Source organism: Myotis daubentonii, chromosome 11 (assembly GCF_963259705.1).
Source record: "Myotis daubentonii chromosome 11, mMyoDau2.1, whole genome shotgun sequence".
NCBI classification, from domain to species: domain Eukaryota; kingdom Metazoa; phylum Chordata; class Mammalia; order Chiroptera; family Vespertilionidae; genus Myotis; species Myotis daubentonii.
Genome location: NC_081850.1, coordinates 40,620,188 through 40,646,805, shown reverse-complemented (window position 1 = coordinate 40,646,805; position 26,618 = coordinate 40,620,188). Strand labels below are relative to the sequence as shown.

The window sequence follows — 26,618 nt, the reverse complement described above, 5'->3', positions numbered from 1 at the left end:
AAGCTTAGTAAGTGGTTAGTAATGTACACTGCCTCAGAAGGAAGGAAGAAAAGAAGGAAGGAAGAAAGGAAAGAAGGAAGGAAGGAAGGAAGGAAGGAAGGAAGGAAGGAAGGAAGGAAGGAAGGAAGGAAGGAAGGAAGAAACTAAGACTATAGTGATCAACCATCTTGGTTTGCCAGGGACTGAATGGGTTTCCAGGTCACAGGACTTCAGTGCTAAAAGAGGGAGAGTCCTGAGTCAATAAAGTTAGTCACCCTGTCTTAAAACCTCAAAGAACTTTCTTGGATTTCCATATCATATTACCTTCCAATTTCCCTATTAAATAATTAAAATTAGATATTGGCCACCATTTTATAGATGAGGATGCCTAGACAAACAGTATGGGCAAGATGTTGAAGTCCATCCATAGACTAATTGATTTTAAAACCTAGATTCCCTTCTATTTGATTTGAATAATGTAACTCATAAAGCCACCGATGTTTATTCCAATAATATATTCTATCGGGGTGGGGATGAGGGGAGGCAATGATAAATGATTTTGTACAATCACTTATATCTCATTAATTCTCTTTCTACCAAGCCTTGTTCCCAAAGCTAGGAGTGGGTGGGAGTTATGAATTGCTTTGTAACTGTTTTGCAATACATAATAACGAGTTTAAAGCACTGACCAATCGGGTAACAAACAACCAAAGGTCCATGCTAGAGGGAGGGACCAAAACCAGGCTGGTTTCATCGACATAATATGAATGACTTTAAGAGAGAAAATGTGGATTTTGTGCCCTGCAACTATGCTAAATGGCATCTTTAAGCTAGTTAGGAAAAACTGCTATTTCCTCTAGGCTGGCATTATCCAATATGGTCACCACCAGCAACATGTGGTCACTGAATGCTTGAAATGTGATAATATAAAATACACACAAGACTTCAAAGACAGTACCAAAAAAATCCTCAATAATAATATTATTTTAATTATATGTTAATGCATTTGCTATATTGAATAAAATATATTATTAAAATTCATTAATTCAATGTTTCTCTCTCTTCACTCCTCTCAAAAAAATCAATAAAAGTATTTCTAAATTAAATTAATTTACCTGTGTAAATTAATACAGCTCCTAGAAAATTTTACGTGAGATGTGTGATTCATCTTGTATTTCTTTGCACAATGCTGTTCTATAATCTTAAAATTCACCAACTAGAAAATTATTGTAATGAATACACAAATCCATTAATTTGCAACTGCATAAACCTATGCGACTGCTCTGTCATTGGGGTTACATTTGATTCTTCAATAATCCAGTGGGTTATAATCCTAACAAAACTATCGACAGTTATTAATTATTTACCACCAGCCAGACATGTTCTCAGTATTAACTCATTTCATGTATTAACTCATTTAGTCCTCATGGCCATCCTAAGACCAAGGTGTTATTATAACTCTATTAAGAGGGAAACTAGAGAACAGAACATTTATGTAAATTGTCAAAGGTCTTTTAGTCCATGGTAGAGCTGGGATTTGCATCCATGCAGACCAGCTGGGGATTCACAGCTGCTGCAGAATCACTGAAAAGAGCTGCGTAACTGGACATACACAAACTTGCTTGCCCAGTGACTAAGGACATTGAAGGACCAACTCATAAATGATCCGCATGAGGTCTCTCTAATGTGACTGGCACCCTGACTTTAGTCTTGCTAAATCAAAATGGGGGGTGTGCGGGAGGCAGCCGATCAGTGATTCTCTCTCATCATTGATGTTTCTATCTCTCTTTCCCTTCCCTTCCTCTCTGAAGTCAATATATATATTAAAGTAAAAAAAAATATGGTAAAGACTAGAAATATCTTAGATTTTTGGAATGTAATAATACTGTATTAGGTAGAAAGATAACAAATACTAGGTATTTAAGATCTCTGATTACTCTTGGGCAGTAGATAAATATTTTGGATGTGTGGTCTCCACGAAGGCTTTCATCATGTCATGAAGAGGCTTAAAAACTAAGTATGACAGTGTTCTTTGGTGGAACCAGTCATTGTGACAGGGACAAGACCCAAAGTGTGTCACAGACTTGGACCCTCAGGCAAGGCCCTTCCCTGAAGTGAAGCAAATGGTCAGTTCTCCCTGTGCAGAGTCAACTAAAAGGGTTGGGACATTAATTGAGGTGTCTCTCTTTTTCCCCTAAGCTAGAGCAGAGAACCGGCTGAAGGGCAGGTTGCTCATAGCCCCAAACAACTGCGCTAGGTTTCCGCAGAGTATTACAAATACGGGGGGGGGGGGGGGGAGTAGGTTCACAGTTGTGAGTACATGACACACCATGTTTATCCTTGTATTATTATTTATCATTGCATTATTTTCCATACATACAACTGTAAACCTACTTTACCCCCACCCTATGCATTTCAGGCAGAGAAAAAATTGTTGTTTCATCAGTTCCCTATAAAATTCTTCCTCTTGCTCTAATAAATCCTTTTCTAAGACAAACCATGATGATACATACTGTTGATCATGATGGTCTCGTGGGGGCCATTTGTTTTTGCCGCCTTATGCAGCTGCAATTTTTTGGATGAGTGATTATACTGGCTTTTAAAAAAGAACAGAGAACAATCGTTTCTGCCTATTGAACTGGTTCTGCAAGTCACAAACCTCTTTACACAAAACGAGGGGTCAGCAGCTGTTTCCCTGTCTTGTTTGCAACATTGATTCACACGTCAAAGTACGAAAAGGCACATTTTAAAAATATGCTTAAACACAGGACGGGTATGCAGTGAGATGACCCAAAGGCCGCAGTCATGTTCAATCCTTTTGTTTGGAGGATATAATAATCTAACATTAGCATCGGTACTAGAACGACATTTTATCTCATAGACAGCATCCTCTTCAGTGGTTCTCAACCTGTGGGTCATGAACAATGAAAATACACCCTGCATATCAGATATTTACATTATGATTCATAACAGTAGCAAAATTACAGTTATGAAGTAGCAACAAAAATAATTTTATGGTTGGGGGTCACCACAACATGAGGAACTGTATTAAAGGGTCGCGGCATTAGGAAGGTTGAGAACCACTGCAAATGTAAAACAGAAAAAAAAATTACATCCATTCTCCAGTTTAATTCCAGAAATCATTGCCTGCTTCCCAAGAGCCCAATGAAACTTACGCTTTAAGGACAACTACAAAGCTGTATCCAATGCAGCTGATCCCCACCAGGAAATAGGAGAGCGGCATCCTGAAATTCATCCATCCAATTGTTCGCTGATTGTCGTAGTAGCCATAAAAGAGCACAGAATACTGCGCCAGGCCCTAAAATCCAACAACAAAGCCACTTAGCAGATGCCATGAAGAGAAACTCAAAGGAAAAGAAAGATGGGTTTTTAAAAGGAATGACAAAATGACATTAATTTTCACACTTGGGAGATGTCTCTGACATGAGCCCCATTGTTTTGCTTCAGAGAGTGAATGTTTCAGCTGCCACGTTGATTGGCAGTTACTTGGTTTACTTGAAATTCAGGGACTTCTAAATAGACCCAATTTTTAATCAAGTACAGGTTTGCTCAGCTGTGGAGCCATTACCATGAAATGCCCATTGATTAGAACATCAAAACAAAAGGAAAGAGACTCACAGAGAGATAACAGATTGACAGCTGTCAGAAGGGAGGGCCATTGCAGGGCTGGGTGATAAAGATGAAGGGATTTAAGCAACAACAACACAAAACAAAAAAACCTCATGGAGACAGACAACAGCATGCTGATTACCAGAGGGAAGGGGATGGGGGGAGGTAGAAGAAGGTAAAGGGGGATAAATGGTGATGGAAAGAGACTTGACTTGGGGTGGTGAACACACAATATACTATACAGATGATGCATTATAGAAGTGTACACCTGAAACCTATGTAAGTTTATTAACCAACGTCACCCCAATAAATTCAATAAAAAGTTTATGGTGTCATCCGATTTATAATTTTAAGAACTTGCTTGATATTTGGGGGAGGGTGTGAAACAATTGTGATGGCAGGTTCCACTTCCAGTCACCTGAGCCACAGTCAGACTGGTTCTCCTACCCCCCAGAGCTGTGTCTTAGCTTGCATGAGGAACAGGTGAAGTGATTTGCACAACCTTCTATTCATCAAGACTATTACATCCCATAACCTCCCATAACCAGCATGTTTATCTCTTCCAAAAATTACCCAGTGGGGTTAGAATCACCATTTCCCCAAGTCACCTGAGGGGGACATACACAGAACATGGGCATATTCTGAGGCTACTTCCTTTATAGTCCTTCCATCTTTCTCTCCTTCTCTTACTGTGTTTTCTCACTCTCTGCATGGAAGCATTGTTTCTGTGTTACTATATATCCACTTCCTGAGCTTCTGCCTGAGTTTATCTCTCAGGCAATAACTTAAAATGACTGTGCTATATAAAGTGAGGAGACAGTAACTTGCCAATGTGGGGCTTCCTCTTGAGGTCAAGTGAGTCACCCTTGAATCTGAAAAAATTAAATTGGCTGACTTTGACATCATTTATACCAAGCCAGGCACTTTGAAGCCCACTGTTGAAGAAAGGAGGAGAGGAAATGGGAGGGGGAGGGGGAAGAGAAGGAGGAAGAAGAGGAAATGTCCTAGATGCTAATTTCCAAGGGAAGAATTAAGAGAAGTAATTTAGAAAATTGCCTTAAAAAAAGATTATGCCTCGTTCAAATCAGAAGCCACCTGAAATCTGAAAGAAAAAAAAAAACTATTGCTCCCCAAATCTGCAGCAAATTTATTTTTTAATACTCTGTGAGAATTAGCGGGGGCGGGGGGGGGGGCAATTCCAGAAAAATCTCAGAAGAGCTCCTGGGATCAGGATGGGACGGGAGGGGTATAGCTCAAACCAAAGTGGTTCCCTGCACCATATCTGCCTGTATCTGCATTTTTCAGCTCAAGAAAAGATAACTCCGAACCCCAGAGAAAATGTGAGGCTAAACAACTAGTAGAAACCCCAAGTAGAGAAAGCAAGTGAGCTAATCTCATGTCTAAGGTAGGAAAGGATACCAAATAGACCTGAACTGGCCAACTGCCCAAGACCTAGAAATCTCAGGAGAATAATCATCGGGAAGAGTTCCCTGCATTTGGTTCCATGCCATATATATGTTTTTATTGATTTCAGAGAAAGAAAGGGAGAGGGAGAGAGAGATAGAAACATCAATAATGAGAGAGAATCATTAATTAGCTGCCTCCTGCCCCCTCTCCCCCACTGGGGATCAAGCCTGCAACCTGGGCATGTGCCCTGACTGGGAATCGAACCATGACCTCCTGTTTCATGAGCCGACGTCAACCAATGAGCCACACCGGCTGGGCCATGACATCTTCTTTCACATTCATCTAGGTGAGGTCTCTGCTTCCTCTCAGCTATTTTAAATCCAATGCCCTGTCCAGAACTTTCAAACTGGCCCTCTTGTCCCCAGGGAATAACAGACCCTGGTAAGTACTGGCACTTGGCCCCTTGTGTAGTTTAAAGATATCCTGAACTGTTTTGTTTTTTCCATAACTATAAGGCATTCATTTTATAATTATTTCCTGCAACAGACTCTTACCTCATTTCCATGCTACAGTCCTGACAGTGGTGATAATGGTTGCAGTAATAACATCAATCAATACGTTTTGTTGAGCACTTTGCATGTGCTTAAACCCTGACTTCATCTCACAGAATCCTCACAAGAACCCAAGGAAGTCACTACTGTCAGGGGAAATAGTTTTCCTCAACTCTTGATGAGTTCTTCCACGCGCAGAAACCCAGAAATGTAATGCTTCCAGCCCCTCTCCATTGCCTCATGCTAGCTCCAGGGAGGAGAAACCATCTGAGAGAAGGGCATGCAGGAGCAAATGGGCATGATGTGGGCCACTGCTCCTCCTCCTCCTGCGAGAGCACAGGCTGTGCTCTGCCCCTGTAGAGGGAGGTCTGGCCTGGCCTAGACTGGGATGCCCACTTGCCCATAAAAAGACACCACGTTCTTTAATATCTGCTTTGACAAGAATAAAGGCGGCATGTTGACCTCCACCTTTAGCTTATCTCTGGTTAGCACACAACCTGGTTGGATAGGGAGGAGTGTTATTTATAACCACACACACACACACACACACACACACACACACACGCACACCTCCCTGCCCATCTCAGTAACTTGTCCAAGTTCCCATAGCTAGTAGGTGACAGAGTGTGAACTTGAACTGGGTCTGTCCAATACAAATCCTATATACTTAACCACTGTGCTATACTCCTTCTCCTGTGCTTTCTTTGCCTACCAGGCCTTGCATCATGCCAGTGCCACACATTCCCAGTTAAACAAAAATACAAGGAAACCCTACCAACTCAGCAGGAACTTGTGACCTGTATCCCAGGATTGGTCCCTGGAGGTGCCAGGACCTCTTGGAAAAGGCCCCAGTGCTCCTTGTGAAAAGATTTCAGAGGACCTCATCTCTCTGTTCATAAACATTACAACCTTTACATCTTTTTCTAATTCATAATGATGCCTCCAAAGTAACATGAAAGGAGAAAGGAGCTATCCAGCAAGCAGCTGGTGAGCTTGTTAGGTTAGCACAATAGCCAGCCACTGGGGCAGCTGGCTCATCTGGTGTATGCACCATCAACATATGTTCAGTGACTGGCACTTCATAAATGTTAGATCACATCCAAAGTTGCAAGGGCCCTGCGTTTTTTGGAGTCCTGATAATTTGACAAAGGCTTCTTCAGTTTGCCTGTTACTTCATATGCAGTCAAGTATAAATGAAGGAGGTAATATTGATGAGCATAATTTTTAAAAGCTTTATCCAATCCATCTTGAGGGGTGGCTTTAAACAGGAGTTGAAAAGCTTACGAGAGGAACACCCTCCCCTTCCACCCAGCCGACCCACCACACTCCTCACATTTTTCTCCTTTCCTTAAAACTCCAACAGCAGACATCTGGAAGTGACTAAAATAGCAGTGACTCCTAGCCCAGCCAAGGTTTGACTCGGTTTCCATGTCAGCATGCATGGCTTTCTGTGTGGGAGCTCTCTCCCACCCCAAAATCTGTGACAGAGAAACCACAGTATGAGCCAAGTTTCAAATGAGCACAGAGAAGTCCTGTCCAACTCTGGGCGCCATGCATCTGCATCGTCTATTAAGACTCTAATTTCTGTTTCAATGCTGCAGCTGGTCTAGTCTATAGCCGCTGACACCCTTTGATAAGGAAGAGAATGCTTTGATGATGTAGTTGCTAGGAAACAACCCATGTAATTATTTATCTAAGTAACTTTTATTTGCCAAACACTATATACATAGGTGAAGTAGAGACTGGATTATAGAGGCCCTCAAAAGAGTTCTGCACAAAAAATATTTTCTTCATAAGTACTTATCACCTGAAATTATATTAGAACTCCACCCCTGTGGTGTTTCTCATGACTACAAATAGAGTGAAAGAAACATTCTATCCCCAGGGTGGTAAATGAGTTTCAATATCCTTAGTAAGTTTTCGCTATTATCAGACCATTATTTTGAAGAAGAAAAAAAAATCATGAAGTCAAAACCGATAAGAAAGGAAGATGTAACTTCCATGTGTGCCAAGACATGAGAGAGTACCACACAAGTTGGGGTACAGTTCTATTTCTCTGAGTTGTTAACAGTCAATTTATACCTTAGTGTTAAAAGTTTCAAGCATGGATGAAACAGAGATGATGTCACAATATCTGATAGAGTGGGACACAGGAGAGAAGCAAGACATGAAAGGCTAACAACATCCCAAACCAAGGTTAACTAACTTCACAAGAACAGCAGCCAGCCTAGCATTTAGGGGCTACATGCTGATATCTAGCCCAGGGCCACTCCTTCTCTCCAATCAGACTCAGCAAGCTTCCACCTAATGCTCTGCTCACCTCTGAGCGTACTTTCCTTTTGCCAAAACCCAGACCCAGAGTTATGAAACAAATGCCATGTGGCTCTTCAAGAGGGCATATGTGTTGATGCCCTCAAACCTCTTCCTCCCTCCCAGACAGGTGGCTCTGCTGCTGACACCTTTCCCCTGCTGGCTTGTGGAGGCCTTGCTCTCACAATCAGGGCTCCCTCTTTCTGCCTCTCCTCATATAAGCCATTTTTGCATGGGAAATAGAGTTAATTTACTGGATCCTCTCAGGACTCCACTAAACTTCAACACTGAATCCTTCCTCCATGTGCCTCCATGTACTTTGATATATATCTGTTAGTTTGGGGCTGTCACATTGGATAGCACATCCAATTAGACCATAAGGTCCCTGTGGGCAGGGATTATATGTTAGTTATCTTTTTATTCCCAGCATCTGACATTCAACTTATGGTTGCGGAATGACTGAATGAAAAAAAGAAATTGCTTCTGGTGGTCATTAGCAATCTTCAGTTAGATTAAGTTCCTTTAAATTTTCATCTAAACCACTCTTTTCTAATTTTCTGCTCTCTACTACCCATTTTAATAAAACAGAGTAAATCATTCAAGACAGTAGCATGACTGAGAATAACAATCTCATGTTAGAATATAATAAATCAAAACACCAAAAAAATGTCTGAGAGACACTAAAGCTGGCAAAATGCTTTAATTTTTTCTACTGTCTAATTGCCTAAAACTCTTACAAAATGAGAGACATCTCAGTGCTATAAAATGAGCTGCTATGTATGATTTCTTCCCACATAGGAAAACTGGTCTTCTTTTATTTCACAAGGTAGACATTAAAAGCATTATATTATGGGTGTTTGTTGTTCTTTGATTTCAGGACTTGTAAATCTACCCATTAATTCTTTGAAGTCATGCAAAATGAAGCATTGTGAATTCATATATGAAAAGCAATAGATGTGGTCACTGGGACACAGGCCATACTGGGAACTACCTTAGTATTATTTATTTAAGAATGAGTTTTCTGAAAAAATATAAAAATATTTTTAGAAGTAGAGAAAATATTGAGACTACTTAGAAAAAAATGAATGAATTCGGAAATTTTCAATCCCATATTAGTAGCCTACATTTTATTTCAAATATTTAAGATTAGCAAACATAATTAATTTCAAGTACAGTGTATAAGCAAATAATGCCTATTAGAGATATATGATGCTAGAACTTAGGATAAAGATTTTACTGAATTGCTTTCAAATGTTTATAAATTTAAATATTTGTTACAGTCGATGTACTTGACTCATGATTTCTGTGTTATTTGTATTATGCAATATAATTTAATAGTTTACAAAGTTCTAATCTAACTCAATGGCTCAGCGTTTAATCTATTAGGTGGACAGCCAGTATTTAGATGTCAGCAAATTCCTACCAGGTAAATTGAGCTCTTCCAAACAATCTTAGTCCCTCACTTGATCATAATGATAGATTGTCCTTTGGTCTCACATTCATTTTTTTCTTCATCCAATCTGTTGAGTTTTTTCAAATCCAAGTCTGATAATGCCACTATCCACCCACCACCCACTTAAATTATTTTTAATTGCTTGAAGGAAAAAAATTATCATGGCCTAGATTGTAGACAGCCTCACATGGTTTGATAACCTTCTATCTCTCCACTGCCATTTGCCCCTGATTACAAACCCCAAGGAATTCATTTTTCAAGTTTAAGAGACCAGAAGGAAACCAAGAAAGCTAAAATAAAACCCAGCGATCTCTCCCATCACATAATAGACATGTCATACAGAAGTCCAGGAGCAGCAGGTTAAGAAAGCTATGAAACAAGACAAAGAACCTAGGACCTAGAACAGAAAATAAGACACCTCTCCTTTTAATCCAACCTCATGAGCCTTTGAACCAGAGGGACCTGCACTGGACACTGAGGGAGTAAAGCAAATACAGGAGCCAAGATGGACAGCCCTCAGATCCTTCCAATCCAGTCCATGTGCCTGAGCAGGGCCCCGCTCTGCTCAGTGAAGTCTACGAAAGAGTCTTACTATGGGTACAGATTAGAGGATCCTCACCCCTTCCAATCTATGACCTCCAGGCCAGAGACGAGTATATCTCAGAGTGCACTTGGGAATCTATAAGCCCATATCTGTCCCCAAGAGGCCTCGCAGTCTGGCTTGGGGTCATTCTTTTGCCCTCACCAATGGATAATTTATGATCTAGGGCAGGGGTGGGCAAACTTTTTGACTCGAGGGCCACAATGGGTTCTTAAACTGGAGGGGAGGGCCGGAACAAAAGCATGGATGGAGTGTTTGTGTGAACTAATATAAATTCAAAGTAAACATCATTACATAAAAGGGTATGGTCTTTTTTTTTTTTTTTTTTTTTTTAGTTTTATTCATTTCAAACGGGCGGATCCGGCCCGCGGGCCATAGTTTGCCCACGGCTGATCTATGGGGTTCAGTCTCCGCTAAGTCAGCACTTGGCTAGGTTGAAACAATGGCTGTGGCAGGGAGGTTATGTTAGTGTGTTTAAAGCTTGTTGAAACTAAATACTACCAACAACAGCAACAGTTCTGATCTAGTCACATTTTCAGAGCCAAGAGACCCTGTAGCAGCCCTGTGGGTGTGCTACTCAGATACCCCTCAGAAGACAGTCTCCAGCTGCCACCACTTTGGATTGACCCAGAAAGACCCTGATATGTTCATCCAGGGAACACACACACACACACCAGGATGTCTCCAGCCAATGACCGAGCATGGTGAGGAATACTAGAGCCAGGTTATTCTTCAGTGACATGGGAGTCCTCCAATGGTCATTTCTTGCTAGGAGACTAATCATTAGCCCAGCCAAGACCTTTTTCAGAATGGCGCTACAGTCTGAGACTCTTCCTACCCAATCTTCCTTCCCTCTCTCCTTCCCCGGTTGTCAGACCTGCTTTTCCATCTGAAGACTCTCCTCTCACCCCAACCCCATCAGGCTCATTTTCCCCTTTCTCACCTATAGCCGTGCCCCTGCCCCGTTTCTCCTGCAACTAATATTGTTTTTGGCGTCTCTTTCTCAGGAAACCTGAAATGATTTATCCTTTCAAAGGACCCCCTGAAAATAAAGATGCATTTGAACTGCTTCAATATTCCTAAAGGCAAAGGTGTGTTATTCAATGTATGAATCATAAAAAATATCTGTCCTAAATGTGGTCAGTACAATAAGGGAAGAAAGAGCTTAAGACAACTGAGATATGTCTGTGAGGAGATGCTCTCACTTTGAAGATCATTATTTAAAAGAGCTGTTGACGCTGATAAAATAAGGAACTAAACTGCTATTAGTGAACATTCAGAAAGTCTGTGACAGTCTCCCTCGAGGACAGACCTAAGGAGGAGATGTGGCGAAAGTGGGCAGCGCAGAGGAATAGGCTTTGAATTTGACATCAAAGTCAGCCACATTTTTAGCTTGAATTTCAGTGTCTCCTCTAATTAGAAGTGCTGTCTTTGGCAAAGTAACTTCTCTGAGTCCTAATCCCCTCAACTATACAATGATTATTGAGCTTCACCTTGAAGGGTTGTTATAAAATGTAATGTCTGGGTCTGATTAACACATAGTAGCTGTTAATTTTCCCCTCCTGCACAACAGAGCTTCCCCCACCTCCCGCATCTATGAAGACCAGCAGAGCAGGGAAGGAAAAGGTGATGAACCATTTATTCATATGCAGTGTACAAGATGCCCTCAAGCTGGAAAGCTAAGTGCATTCCCCTTTATCACAGCTCAGATCTTTACCCATATGATCTCACAGTCTGATGTCAGCTCAAGCTGTTCCAAACTCCACCTCAGTTCCTCGCTCTCTCTCCATATCTAAACTATACAGTCTCTTCCTCGTTATCATTCCTGTATCATCCTTGTGTCTCCAAGTATCTTGCCAACACATGCATCTTCTTCTTACTGACTTAAACTCCTTCTCCTGATTCTACAGCTTCAAATAAAGCCATTTCTGCCAATTTGATTCATAGTATACCAATTAATCTCCCAATTTCTTACTACTTTAATAAAATGTATTTCCCCCTGATCAGTAAGATCAATCACCAGGTACTCAATAAAAGGATTAAAATTATGGTGCTTTGAGAAGCCGTAAGTCTGACTGACTTAGCATATATCTAATGGTACTTATCTACTATCAATTAAAGGGAATTTGGATGAGTTGTGATACATGCTTATAAGTCACAGACCTCTGAGCTTCCAAGGAGTTATTCTGTCAGGGAAGAGAGTTTAAGGGGAAGTTTCCAGCTTCCAGCATGAAGTTCAACAGAGAAGCAGCTCCCTACAACCTCCCCCACCTCCATCCTAAAGGGTTTTCTGACCTTCCCATTTTATAGCTTCCTCTACCACAAGAGGTCATGCCTGCATCTATTAACTGTGTTCTATAAATATTTCCTGCTTCTCTCTTTTTTTTTAAACAATTTGTTTCGGGGGTTTTTTATGTATATTATTGATTTTTTACAGAGAGGAAGGGAGAGGGATAGGGAGTTAGAAACATCGATGAGAGAGAAACATTGATCAGCTGCCTCCTGCACACTCCCCACTGGGAATGAGCCCACCAAGGTACATGCCCTTGACCAGAATCGAACCTGGGACCCTTGAGTCCGCAGGCCGACACACTATCCATTGAGCCAAACCAGTTAGGGCTCCTGCTTGCCTTTTCCTGCATCTCTATGGCATTGCTTAGCTAAGCTGGCACATTAATCTTCTAAGATGCAACAAACCAATCCATGACCCAATTAGACTGTTCAGGCACCAGTCATCTCTTTCCTGGGCCTGAGACATGTCTTTCCCCCTGGTATCCCTGGAAGTGCAGAATTCTGAGTTTTCAGGGATCTCAAGGACATTTGGTCAGAGGTCTCCTCCATGGTGTCATAATAGATGGAATCCTGGGCTGTCCGCTTACATCATCTCATAATACAGAGCAGGCTCCTTTATGAGGTAATTGTTCTGATGATCAAGTAGAGAACTCAGGCAAGAGTAAATATCGAACCTGTCATTTAGTTTGAGAAGCTAATTTGGGAAATGCCCGCTTACTATAAAAGGTGAAAATGGGATCCAACTGCTTCACCTCCTTCTCCCTTTGTGAGGAAGATACAGCACTAAATGAAGTCAGTCTGTGTTCCAGGAACACGCAGTGAGAAGGCTGTTGGAAACCACTGCAGGAAAATTAGTGATAGGTACAGGGCATAAAAAGAGCACTAGATTAGGAGCCACTCATTAACCATAAGATCCTGAATGTGCTTCTGTGACTCAGTTTCCCTAACTTTATTATGTGGGACATGGGATGGAAGATCTCTAAGGACACGTCTCTCTCTAGAAACCTCTCTATTTTGTGGTACATGTCAAACGATTGAATGGTTACAGTGTGCATAAATTTTAAGAAAGTCTATAAGTGAATAATATCAGCTTTATTTTTTCTTGACCTTTTGACATTCCCTCATTGCCTCAGAATCATTTCCAGGCAGGCTTAGAGTTATAATGGAAAATGAATATCGTCTAAGCCACCTTCCTCTTCATCTTTTCCAACTGATTAGTATCTCTCAAACATGACATGGACATTTTCCCCAAAACTTTCAATTTCAGTTATTTGATAAATGTGTATGTGCTTAAACTTCAGAAATATGTTTAAAAATCAAAAAGACTTTTGGTCATATTTTTAGTTCTTCCTTTTTCTGATATGACCAAACATCTGAAATGTCAATGATATTACTCATTCCTATTCTTATTAACCGGGCTTGAAGTTTATTATCTTGCTAGTCAGAGTATGTGAAAGAGAAATCAAAATTATTTCAGGGGGCATAGTAATAATTTTTTTGAAATTTAAGTATGAAAGGAGGTTGGGGAGGAAGAGGGATGGAGGAAATAAGAAGCAATAGAAAGGGAACATAAAAGTGAAGAAATAAAAGGTAACTTAGGGGCCATCTACTCTAAGCAAACCTTTCCAAGCAAAATATTAACTGCTTCCTCAGGGCTCCCCACTATTTTTTTCTTCATTTTGCTAACTTAGCACATAACATATTGTATACTGGTTGCCTATGTATTTCTCTTAAGTTCTCATGAGTAGCTGGAGATCAAGAGAGTCATGTCCCAGTCATCTTTGTAAAACCAGTATATATTATATTCCATAAATAAATACTGAATTGAAACAAAAATGCCAACTGACAGGGGTGATTTTAGATTCCAAATGCTACAGAGTGAGGGCTTTGCCTGTTTGTTCACAGACTAGGAACTTTTGTAAGGTTTACATTTTCTGGTACAGCTCACATACATTAATATCTATGGTTCTTATCTCAAGGCTCTACAAATGCCTGCCCCCTCCCTGTTACTCAGATTGCCAGTCAACAGGATTCATGAAATCCTCCATTGGTTGAGAATATAAGGGAGTCAAAGAAGATGCAGCACATGTGTAGCCTCTTTAGGAAGCTCACAATTTAGGAGCTTAAGGATCAAATTCAAAACATCTATGAAATAGACACTTATTGTAACACTACGAACGTGAAGGCTGCTTATTGTTTTTCGCTCCTTACTTCCTTTCCCAGTCTACATAAAAATTTATTCTCATTTGCTATTTTTCAAGAATTCCTTGAATCTTCAGTTTGCCAATCTCCACCTTGCTACTTTTCTGTCCTCTACACTTTCAAACATCTCCAACCTGGTCACCATTTTAAGAAGGACATGTGTCACAGGCTTGAATCACACTATAAAATGATTTTTCAGTGGGCAGGGATGAATCTCTGCCATAGCAATAAACCCCATGCAGGGTACCTCAAAGAGGAATACTCATTTTAGTGCTGCAGTGGAGTAATCCTCATTTGGGTATTATTTAGTAGTTAGAATGTAGCATTGCTTGGTATTTAATATTTAGCTTTATTTGGTATTGACTGAATAGTAATACTAAATAGACTTGTTTAGGAAGTCAAGAGGTTAATATGTAATGTAAAAGCTCTAATTTCCTAAGAACTCAAAATGCACTTTTGCAAACTCTTCCTTTGTTGTTCTCCAAAGACAAAGATAAGAACATTGCTTGCAGTCTTTGAACTCTGAGCTCACCTTCATTCAGGATCTGTTTCTTCCCAAACCCTATTTACTCTTTCTTCTTTCCTTCCTTCCTCCCTTCCTCCTTCCCTCCCTCCCCCTTCTCTCTCCTCTCTCTCTCTCTCTCTCTCTCTCTCTCTCTCTACCTCTCTCTCTCTCTCTCTCTCTCTCTCTCTCTCTCTCTCTCTCTCTCTCTCTCTCTCTCTCTCTCAACAGGGGGAATGTTTAAGACTTTCACCCAGCCCTACCGGAGGAGGCCATAGAGTTTCAGAATCAGGAAAACTTCATCTACCAACACAGCTGTGTGGAGACACTTACGTTGAAGTCGTACAACACACCAAAGTTCGCTGCTGATGCCTCTTCAGCTCTGGGAACTGTCTTTCTAGGTAAACTGCCATAGGGCAAACCCCAGAGGTACTATATGGAGAAGCAAAGAAAGCAGTTAACAACTGGAAACAAAGTCTGAACCGCACATGTGATCACAAACCGTTTTGTTTAAAAGCAATTCTGAGCCTTTTCATGAGGACTATGGATCTCCATGTGGGGTCCCCTCTTCTGGGAATCTCCTATTAAATTCAGAATTCCCAACAATAAGAGCGCTAAGGGCCCTGTGCTTTGAGTTTAGTGGACCACCAACAGTTGGGCCAACCACAGTGCCCAGAAGGCTACCCACCACCCCCTTCAAACTGGTCTCATTTGGGGAGGTCTGGAAAGGACAGTCTCATTTGAGGACTGTAGTGTTCTAGAAAACCAGACTACCCACGTCTGCATGCGGGTGGGGTGGGAGAAGAATCTCTCCCTCATGCCAGGGAAGAGGGTTCTCACAAGCAGCACTCAGAATTTGAGGGTGACAAGAGGGCAGACTGATTATGAACCTTCCTGACACTAATTCAGGATTACTGCCCTGATCAGTGCTATCAGAGTAGAACAGGTTGCTAGGGGCAGACACAGCCAGTCAGGGAGCAAGAGTAGTACCCTATCAGGAGCTTTGGTGAGAACGGGGAAAAGCACCCCTCTTGCCCCAGGGTACCACAGGGCTTGCCAAGCAGATGCTGCTGCTTCTTTGAGATGAAAGCTCCCCTTCCCTTGGGCTGGGGGTAGAGTTTGAATATGGATGGAAATCTGGGTGACTGGGTAAAGGCTGGAAATCAGCCCCTACTCCCTTTTTCCACACAAGCTGCTCTGTTTCCATGGCAACCCTGCAGCTCCTCTGACTTCCTGGCACTAATCAGAACAGAGGGTGAGTTCCACCTGTTCTATCTCACCCCAAAGTTGGGGCCACAGAGGATCGAAGAGATTAGGGTTTGCCCAGGGACACAGGAACTTTGGGCAAAAGGGCATATGCATCAGAGGAATGCTGAGGGGGCTGCTGGATGGAGGCATCTGAGAAATGGAGCCTTGTTACCAGGAGGTGACCAGCCCTCGCCTCTGTGGTTCTGTAAAGTGGCATGAAGGATACCCATCCTCTTTTGTTCCTTCGCTGGAGTCGGTAATCATTACCCCCCAAAGAAGAGGATGCCCCTCAGCATCTAACACAACCTGTACAAAAGCATCCCAAGCTTGCCCTGGCCAGTGTGGCTCAGCTGGTTGAGCAGCATCCTATGCACCAAGAAGTTGCCAGTTGATTCCCAGTCAGGGTTGTGGGCTTGATCCCCAGTAGGTGGCGTGCAGGAGGCAGCTGATAGATGTTTCTCTTTCTCTTCGACAATTTTCTTTCTCTCTCCCTCTCCCTTTCTGTCTCTCTAAAATCAGTTTTTTTAATAAAAAGCATCCAGAGCCAATATGCTTCCGAGTTCTAGGACTACACCCAATCGAACACATATTCGCTCCCTCCACTGCATACTATTAGGGATTCTGCAATTTCATATAGTTGGAACAAGTTAGCTACAATCTTTCATTTCCTCCACATGGAGGCAGCATGGGGTGGGAGAAACAGTAAATTCTGCTGATCACTCTTCATGGATATATATAACCCGAGTCTGACACTAAGGGGTATCATAGTAGGCCGTGTTAAACTTTCAAGTTTCCTTAGAGAGATGAGCAAAAATAAAGCTGGGGTTAATTTGAAATAGAAAAATACAAACACATTCTGCTGCATTCCTTGAAAGTTTTCTCCTTGGAGATGAACTATACAGGAATTCTGACCTATGTCCACTGTCTTCTACAAGCCAAATAGCTATAGAACCCCCAGAATTACCTGAAGGACTATACAACTAATAGATTAGGGTGCAAAATCTGAAAAAAAATCACTCTGGGATGCTAGCTAAATCCAATAAGCATTATGGACTCAATTTTCACATTTTTTAAATGGGGGAACAAAAATTCTTTTATAGCTTAAAAATTCTTTTAAACTCATAAATTTGTTGTGAGGCTCATTAAGTATAAGAAATGAAAGTGTTTTACACTTATAAAAAGCAAAGAACTCAATGAATGTAAGGCACTATGAGTATGATTATGCTAATGGAGGCTGGATACAGAAATGGGCCCTGATTTGAAACCATTTCAACACCAAGTTTTGGCTGTTTTCAATGCTGTACTGAACAAATTGGTTTTGAAATACTGGTACCTTAAAAGACCCTTTGCAGATTAAATAAAGCCCAATGCAATTTATGTATGGTAAACATCCAAAGAGATCTTTGAGTTATTTAACGTCACATGGGTGAAAGACCCCAACCTCACTCTTGCTTCTTGGCCTTAGCTAATTCTCCCCACATCAGCTCGGGGCTTGTCCTTCTTCTTCAATCTGTTTTATTCTCCTCTCTGACCTTGGTCCAAAGGGCCCCCACCCCCATGTGTGCGTGCATGTGTGTGTGTGTGCGCGCGCGCGTGTCTGGGTTACCTTACTTTGGAAAAAATTTGCTCACTTTGTGTTTCTTTAGTATGGAAAAGCTGGATGCCTTGAGTTGCATTAAGAAGCATTTCTTTCCAAGCAAACTTGGCAACAAAGCCTCCCTCTTTCTTCCTTTTGGGCCCAAGGACCACCTTGGGAATGTGACGAAGCCATGGACCTTTTCCCACAAAAAATGTACATGTAAACATACACATGACATTTTATATGAATGACTTCAGGAGGCTCACACACCCTTTAGAGCAGCGGTTCTCAACCTGTGGGTCACGACCCCTTTGGCAGTTATGAAGTGGCAATGAAAATAATTTTATCGTTGGGTCACAACATGAGGAACTGTATTGAAAGGGCCAGAAGGTTGAGAACCACTGCTTTAGAGCAAGGATTAGGACTTTTGGCCCAATGGCCCATGGGCACCATTTTGAAGATTAATTTTGCCACAAATACTATGATTCTAAGGGTGGATTAACCAGACCTCTTTGGATGCTTACCACACATAAGCATTCTACTCTTATAGAAAAAGGGGCTTTTCTAAGAGGTGATCACATGGGGATCCCGTTGCAGTGTGTTATGTACACTGCAAGTCAGAGTCTTACCTCCGGCAACATGATGAGGCTGAATGTCAGAATGAAGAGAACCATATTTACTCCGTACATCCATCTCATGAAGAGGAAGTATGAAGCCACCGATGAGCCAAACTGACCTATTAAGAAGAAAATTAAAAAGTTTAAGAACTTCTGGGTAAGATGGTGGTATAGGTAAATGCAGTACTCAAATCCTCACACAACCACATCAAAATTACAACTAAACTAGAGAACAACCATCATGCAGAACCGCCTGAAATCTAGCTGAATGAAAGTCCTACAACTAAGGATTTAAAGAGAAGATACATTGAGATTGGCAGGAGGGGCAGAGGCACAGAACAGGAGTCCCACACCCACATGTGATGGATAAAAATCAACTGCAGTGGTCCCCCCTGAGGAGCAAAGTGTCCTGGCCCCTACCAGGCTTCCAGGCCCAGGGTTCCAGTGCTGAGAAGAGAAGTCCCCATAACTTCTGGCTGTAAAAATCAGCAGGGATTTTGAGTGAGATCAGGCTTCTGGAGTCCTAGGCAGTGTCTCTTAAAAGGGCCACAGATGGACTTACTCAGACTCACTCCCTCTCCCTCTGAGCTCCAGCACTGGGGCAGCAGCTTGAAAGGAAACAGGCAAGAGCTGGAATGGTCCTGGGGACGGGAGTGCAGCACAGGGAGTATGGCCCATTGTGTTCTAACAGCTGTGTGGTGTCGGATGGGTGTTGAGATGATCACTTAGTAAGTTATATCATGTCTGTTCACTGGGTGTACACCTGAGGCTAGAATGGTGTTGTGTGCGTGTTCTTAAGAAAAAAAAAAGAGAGGGAAAAATTAAAAAGCTGAAAGGACAGAACAAAAGCTATGTCTTGATAACCTTCCAAAACAAATCTGCTCATTGCAATATACTGGTTCCATTCACATTTACAGTGTCTAGCATTCTTCTTTTTCTATTTGAAAGAGAAGATGTTCATGATGAAAGTGCTGTCTCTTACGTAGCTGAAGTTGTCTAAAATGATCATGATCTACACCTTATACTCCATCCAAGGAAACGCTGCTTTTGTTTAGCAGCTAGGATTGCCATCTGAAGAGCTTATTTTATTCCTTGAGTTAACACAGTTAAGTGAGCAAATAGTGTATGTAAAGTGTTTACTACAGTGCCTGGCCAGTAGTTCGTTATCATTAAAATTATACATATTCGCTGCACTTCATCCTCCTTTTTCCCAGGCAAACAATACTCTCTCCAACAGTTTACTACATCCCTTATAAATGGTTGTCTGACGGGCCGTCTTGTGCTGTTTTCCCAGAATAGTAGCATTTTACAAGCACAATGCAAAAGCTGAAGGTTACCCACTTCACACATTCCCGGCAGGAATTGTCTTAGATGTGAAGCACAATGTCACAGACAGGGTTCCTTCTTAATACAACGTATATTTTAGTGAGGTGTGGAAACAACCAATATGTGGGAATTTAAAAATAAAAAACATATATTTATCATACTATATATTATACATCATATTCTATTATACATCATATATGTATGTGTATTATATATATTTCACATCTTATATATGCATGATAATGAATGTTATATATGAATGTATCACATAGGTAGCATTTATATTATATATAATATGACATAATTATATTACTATAAACATTATAGCCAGATAGGTTCTATAGTACAGAGAGGAGGATGAAGTATTGAAAGGGGTTGCTTTAGATAGCTGGTCAGGAAGGTAAATCAGAGACGGTAACATCTGAGCAGAGATCTGAAGCTGGAGGAAGAGGCAGGAACACCCCCAGCTGGGGGGTAATCGTTCCTCAAGCAGAGGAACGGGTGAGAACAAATATCACGAGGGAGGCAAGAGCTCAGACAACCGAGGAACAAACCTAAAGCCTGTCATAGGAGCACTAGGAACAAGAAGCCAAACCACATCGCGAAGGGCCTCCTAAGGCAAGAGAGAAAGTGAAGATTTTATTTCAAATGAGATAAGACGTCACTGACAGGTGTTAAGCAGTGGAGGGAGGGGGCAGTTATGACATTTCAGAAATCACTTCCACTCTGGAAAATAAATTGGGAAGGGGTAGGCAAGAATGTGTTGTCAACTTGCACCTGCCACAAACAGCATAAAGTAATCTGTTTGATGCTTTTGAATGAGGAAAAAATATATAAGCATTCTCTTAAATTAGAGAATAGAAAAGGGAGAAAAAACAGAAACTTGAAGCCTCAGGCTGAGATTTCATAGAGTTACAAAAGCCAAAGGTTATTTGATTATCACTTAAGGTTCAGCATCAAGAGGCTCATTTTCCCAGTCTTCCCAATTCTCATTTTCAGTTGCCCCAAAAGAACAATGAACATCTTCAGTCACCTGCTGCATCAACCCCTTTGTCCTGTCTCATTCACAAAACACCTCCAGTGACCAAGGCTTCCCTTGGGCCCTCTGTCTCTGAAACATTACAGGAGGAAGAAGGTTCATGTGGAGCAAACTGCAGCCTCTGCTGACTAAGATGAGATTGAGCTCACGTGAGAGTCGTACCTCTATTTTTGGAAATTAGTCTATTCTTTAGGTACCATCTTACTTTTTTCCCTTAAACCAGAGGCAGTTTATATAGAAATTTAAAAGGAAGGTAATATTTGTGTAGATGTTTTAAAAGACATCAATTCATTTGAAGTCTGAATATTTGGATTCCTTTCACTTTGTAGAGGGGTATAGAGTTCCAAAGGTGTGTTATTTTCATAAGCTTGCTCCACCTCTCCCCCCACCCACCTACCCACCCCCCCACCCCCACCCTCCCCCCCCCCCCCGCTTCTGCCCCCCAGCTCTGCAACCAGATGCATTGGCCCAAGTGCAGAAAGGCTGAAGCAGATCCGCCCCTCTCAGGACACCTGATCATCGCCTGGCTCCCAGTGATTTCATATAGTTTCATGGCTCTTATCTATGTTCTCTGGTAACTATACCTGAGGACTGCCTCAGCCAGGTTCACTTGTCATGTTTTATTGAAAGCAGTGGATGTCTAGCTTGTTAATCGTTACAGTTACTCACTGACTGGAGAAGAACCTAGGTCTCTAGGTATCTGGGGTAAGCTTTCCCTTGGAATCACACTTGACATCCTCTGGTGTAGAGTCCCAAGCACAGGATAGAGGCCTTCCGGTCTCCCTCCCTCCCTCCCTCCCTCCCTCCATCCCTTCCTCCCTCCCTCCTTTCCTTCCTCCTTTCCTTCCTTCTTTCCTTCCTTCCTTCCTTCCTTCCTTCCTTCCTTCCTTCCTTCCTTCCTTCCTTCCTTCCTTCCTTCCTTCCTTCCTTTAACAGTTTTGGTCTTCTAATTAATACCACACTCTCTCCCAGCCCCTAACATATAACCCCTGGCAAATGAGTATAAATACTAGTATATCTAAAGGTTAAAAAAAAAGAAAGAAAGAAAAGCATATTAAATGTCTCAGAAAGTATCCCCTTTCCCTATAACCCATATCTATTATAGATAAAATATACTTTAAACTGCCCTGGCTGGTTTGGCTCAGTGGATAGAGTGTAGTCCTGCAGACTGAAGGGTCCCAGGTTCGATTCCGGTCAAGGGCATGTACCTTGGTTGCAGGCACATCCCCAGTAGGGGGTGTGCAGGAGGCAGCTGATCAATGTTTCTCATTGATGTTTCTATCTCTCTATCCCTCTCCCTTCCTCTCTGTAAAAAATCAATAAAATATATTTAAATATATATATATACTTTAAACTCCAAAGCTTCCAAACTCCAGTTCTCAGGCTTGAAAGTGGCTTCATAATGATTTTATTTGGGAATAGAAGCCATATCTATCTGTTTTCTTTACTGAATCCAAAGTGTAGAGAAAATAAATTACAGGGAAATCAATTTCATTAAAGCCAGAGTGATTGAAGGAAAAACCCAGACACAGGTCAAAAAGACCCCAGAATCCAGAAAACAATGTTCCTTCCACATGACACCTACCCATGGCAGAGGGGCAAGAATAACCAAAAAGGCCAAAACTGGTTTGGCTCAGTGGATAGAGCGTCGGCCTGCGGACTGAAAGGTCCCAGGTTCAATTCCGGTCAAGGGCATGTACCTGGGTTGCGGGCACATCCCCAATAGGAGATGTGCAGGAGGCAGCTGATCGATGTTTCTCTCTCATCGATGTTTCTAACTCTCTCTATCTCTCTCCCTCTCTGTAAAATATCAATAAAATATATTTAAAAAAAAAAGAATAACCAAAAAGAAAAAAAAAAAGCTTAAAGGAGAGAAAACAAATCAACTGGCTGACATTAAGTCTCTATAGGACCTTTCCCTGTCTCAACATAAAAATGAAAAAGAAATTTTCCCTCTTTATGCCCATTTATCCTAGCAGTTCTCCCCTACTGGAGATTGTTGACAAAAATTGGCATTCACTAAAAACAGAAACCTTAATATAGTGTGGCTAAAAGAGCATGATGAAAACAACAGCCATTTCCATGTACTTAGTCTCTCAGATAAAACTTACTTATTCTTGTAAAGAATAAGAATGAGGAGTAGTAGTAGTAGTAACCACTAATATACAGGGTAGGGCAAAAGTAGGTTTACAGTTGTGAGTACATGAAACACAGAGTGTATTATCTAATTATTATTTATTCATTATTGCATTATTTTCCATACAAACAACTGTAAACCTACTTTTGCCCTACCCTGAATGTTGATAGTCAGTATGGTGTACTAAGAACTTGATCAGCATCAACTCGTTTTACTGCCTCTAGAACCTGGTGAGGTTAAGTATTATTAGTCCCGTTGTGAGGATGGGGAATTAAAAACAAACACACAATAGAGGCAAAGGAGGCAGGTGGGGGGTGGGGGGGAGACATATGTAAGGCTTTAAAGATTTAAACCTAGGAAAAAAAACATGACTTAAACACAGACATTAAACTGAACCAAGACTTCATTAGTAATAATAATAGCTACCATTTAATGAATCTTTGTTTCAAACAGCTATGAGACCTCTGCTTGTTAATTCATTTAACCATCATCAAATCCCTGTAAGCAGAAAAATATTGTACTCTCATTTTACAGAGACTTGGGATCATAGGCTACATAGCTAATAAATGATGCAGCCGGGGTTACACAGGTAGTGAATGATAGTGCCTGGTAGTGTTGATCTATACGTGTCTGACTTCAAATCTAGATCTCTCTTAGCCACAGTACTATATTACTCCTCAAGTAGAATCATAGTTCAATTTAAAAAAAAACTATGCTATATAGAATATGCAATAAATTTGTCTAAAAGCATATAGATAATATCCATTGATCTGCTAAGGCCAGTCAAATTCACCCATTTGGATGGAACCCATAAATGACCAATTCTTTTTCTATTTACTATAACTAATAAACGCTGTTTCTATAATGTATTATTAACATAGTAAAACAGAGTCTTTGGTATCTATTAATGTAAGGCCTTAGGCTTATGTGTATTCTTCTTCCTGAATTTTCTTGTGTTTCTTTTAAATTAAGGTTAAAGTTTCACCCTCCCTCTGGTTATTTATTACTCAGGCAAAGTAATTTGTAGTCTGTCATCAAGTATAATTTCCTCTTGAACAGATGGGTAACAAGACAAGCAGATAAATGTGAGCATTTCAAAACTGGAAAATACCAATTAAATCACCTGCTGCATGAGTACAATATAAATGCCATCTCCTTCGGCTAGGATACAAAGTAGTTTCTTTCCAACTGGTCTAGGGATGGGGAGTTAAATGCGGCAAGTTTGTATTTTCTGGAGCCCTTAAGCTAACAAAGAAACTTGAATGAGCATTTAAAATATGTGCTTATAGTTGCCTATCTGAAGATCTTTCCAGTCTGAAAAACAGGCCAATCAGGCCTTAATTTTGATGCTGAAATTGATTCTATTAAAAAGAAGTAGATTTTGATTCTGGGAAAGACTTATAATCTCCAGCTTGAAAGACATTCAACGACTTAATTCATGACTTGAATGGTAATATTAGTGTCACAATGGGTATAGATTATATTTCCCAGGAGAACAAATATACAACTTCTTCAGTAAAATGAGCAATACAAGGTAGCTAATGATGTGAATTACTTCAGGCAACCCTAGGGTTTTAGGCGTGGCCTCTTTACAAGGCTGGCATAACAGTGAAACTCCATGGCACCCCCTTGTGATGTAGAATTTCACAGCAGGCCTTTGTGGTAGGAGTTATCAAATCTATTTTGTGTATTAAAAAAGTTAGGAGTCATCAGGTGGGTACCTGGTCCACACTGGTCAATGGGATCCAGGTCTTAGTGGAATCACGAGGGAAGCAGCATAAGTTTCAGACTTAACTTGAGTTCCCCTCTTCACACGCACACACTAAGTCATTTGAATGTAAAATCAATCAAGAGTCTTGACGTGTGTTGGTCAGCACAGCACTGCTAGTGCCTAGAAACATGCCTGATAATGGGAGGCACTAAGTGAGTATTTGCTCCATTAACTAATCAGTCAAGTCAAGCTTATTCTGTAGATTAAATGAGGTATTATTATATTTAGATAATTCTTATTTCAAAGGAAATTAATATATTTCTGATCCTTTTGTAAGTGTAAATGGTCATTTCTTTAGAGAAAATTAATTTTTATTGGTTTTATAATGTAAGATATATAATTTAAAAATAGGGTACTCATTTAACCTACATTTTTCTGAAAAGAACTCCCAGAGAAAGTAAATTATGCAAGTCTCTCAATATAAATCTGTTTTCCATTTAACAATTTCAATCATTTACATTCAAAAGTATAAAGTAAAGAATGTCATGTGCTTACAGATATATATATCTAAAACTGATAGTAATTTATGAAATTATAGAATCTTGAGTTGAACATGGCCTTGGGTAATAACTAGATAAACTCTAAATTTTGTGAAAACTCCAAATGGGAGAACAGACAGCCAGAGATATAAAAGGATTGCCCAAACAACAGAGTCAATAGGGCAAAAGACTCCAACCTTCAGAAAAACAATTCCACGCCCACTTCCTCATGCAGGTCAGCTTCCAACACCAGCACAGACACATGCTTTCCCTGTCTTTGGTAGGCTATTTTTTGTGAGATGGTGAGTCCAACCCAATGACTCTGCTAGTATACTCCTAGAAAGGTTTCAGACTTTTCATCTACCGTTAAAAATCACAGTGCTTTAGGAATCTTATAAAATGTGAAACATATAAGTAAATAAATGACTGACTTAAAAATAAATACCTGATAATATTTATTATGGAAAATAATGCCCCAGGTAGAATAACTATTAAAGAAATCTACAACTACTCATCTTACTATAGACCTGGTAGAACCCTCCCTAGGACCTGATGCAAAAGAAGAAATTTATATCTTCCTCAAAGTAAAAATCGGCATAACCCACTGAGAAAAGCACAAGCTTTGGGCCCAGACAGACTTCACCTTATATCTCAGTTCCTCTACTAACAAATTCTGAGACAGCCGAGCCACAACTCTAAAATAGGAAGGCTTACGTGCACATTGCAGGCACATTAAAGATTAAATGAAATAGTGTTTGTAGAGTGACTGACTCATGATGGCACTCAATAAATGATCATTGTGATGATGATAGAACAGAAAATTAAGGTCAATTCTCCACAGTGAGGCAAAGCACCATTAAAGGTGAAGAAAATAGGACCACCTAATAAAATAATAAATTACATATTGAAGGGAAAATAATCCACATTTGCTCAAATTGTCCAGTCTGACTGTTTCAAATTTTCTGGGGGAAGAGAGGAAAAGAAAAGATAACTGAAAGTAGTATAGGGTAGCTCTCAATTTGATTTTTCCACTGTAATGTACATGATAGATGGTGATCATAGGTGTAACTCATTTTTCCATGCGACTTCCGGCAATAAAAATAATTCCATCTGTTTCTATCACACTCGAGGCAGGCTACTGCAACACTAGTGAGCATGGCATTTTTATTTAGATGGGCTGGAACCTGCCCTATCATTAATTATAAATATCTTGGGATACATCTCATAACTGATCAAGATTCAACCCTATCATTTTCAGAAATGAGTAGACTGTGGCCCAGAGGGATTAAATGACTGGCTCAGTCAGTGCCAACAGCTAATCTATGGCAAAGCAAGAACAAAATTGTATCAGAATCTTAAAGTACCATATTTCAGCTGCACAGTTAAAACCTAATGATTCCACAATGTCTGAATTTGTTTTTTGATGTGTCTTAATTCCTTCAACTTCATTGAATGGTAGATATTTGGAGAATTTGTTTATATATAACTAGAGGTC

At 40.6% G+C, this 26,618-nt stretch overlaps 1 protein-coding gene across 1 annotated transcript in view; it reads right to left on the bottom strand.

The window, feature by feature from the left end:
• Positions 1–26,618, bottom strand: part of TMC1 (transmembrane channel like 1) — a 121,840-nt gene that overhangs the window by 38,289 nt on the left and 56,933 nt on the right. The window contains exons 7-9 of the mRNA XM_059656909.1: positions 18,384–18,490; positions 15,261–15,359; positions 3,156–3,298 (exon numbers count right to left, since the gene is read on the bottom strand). Of these exons, the coding sequence (XP_059512892.1) occupies positions 3,156–3,298; positions 15,261–15,359; positions 18,384–18,490 (349 nt within the window). The remainder of the gene's footprint in view (positions 1–3,155; positions 3,299–15,260; positions 15,360–18,383; positions 18,491–26,618) is intronic.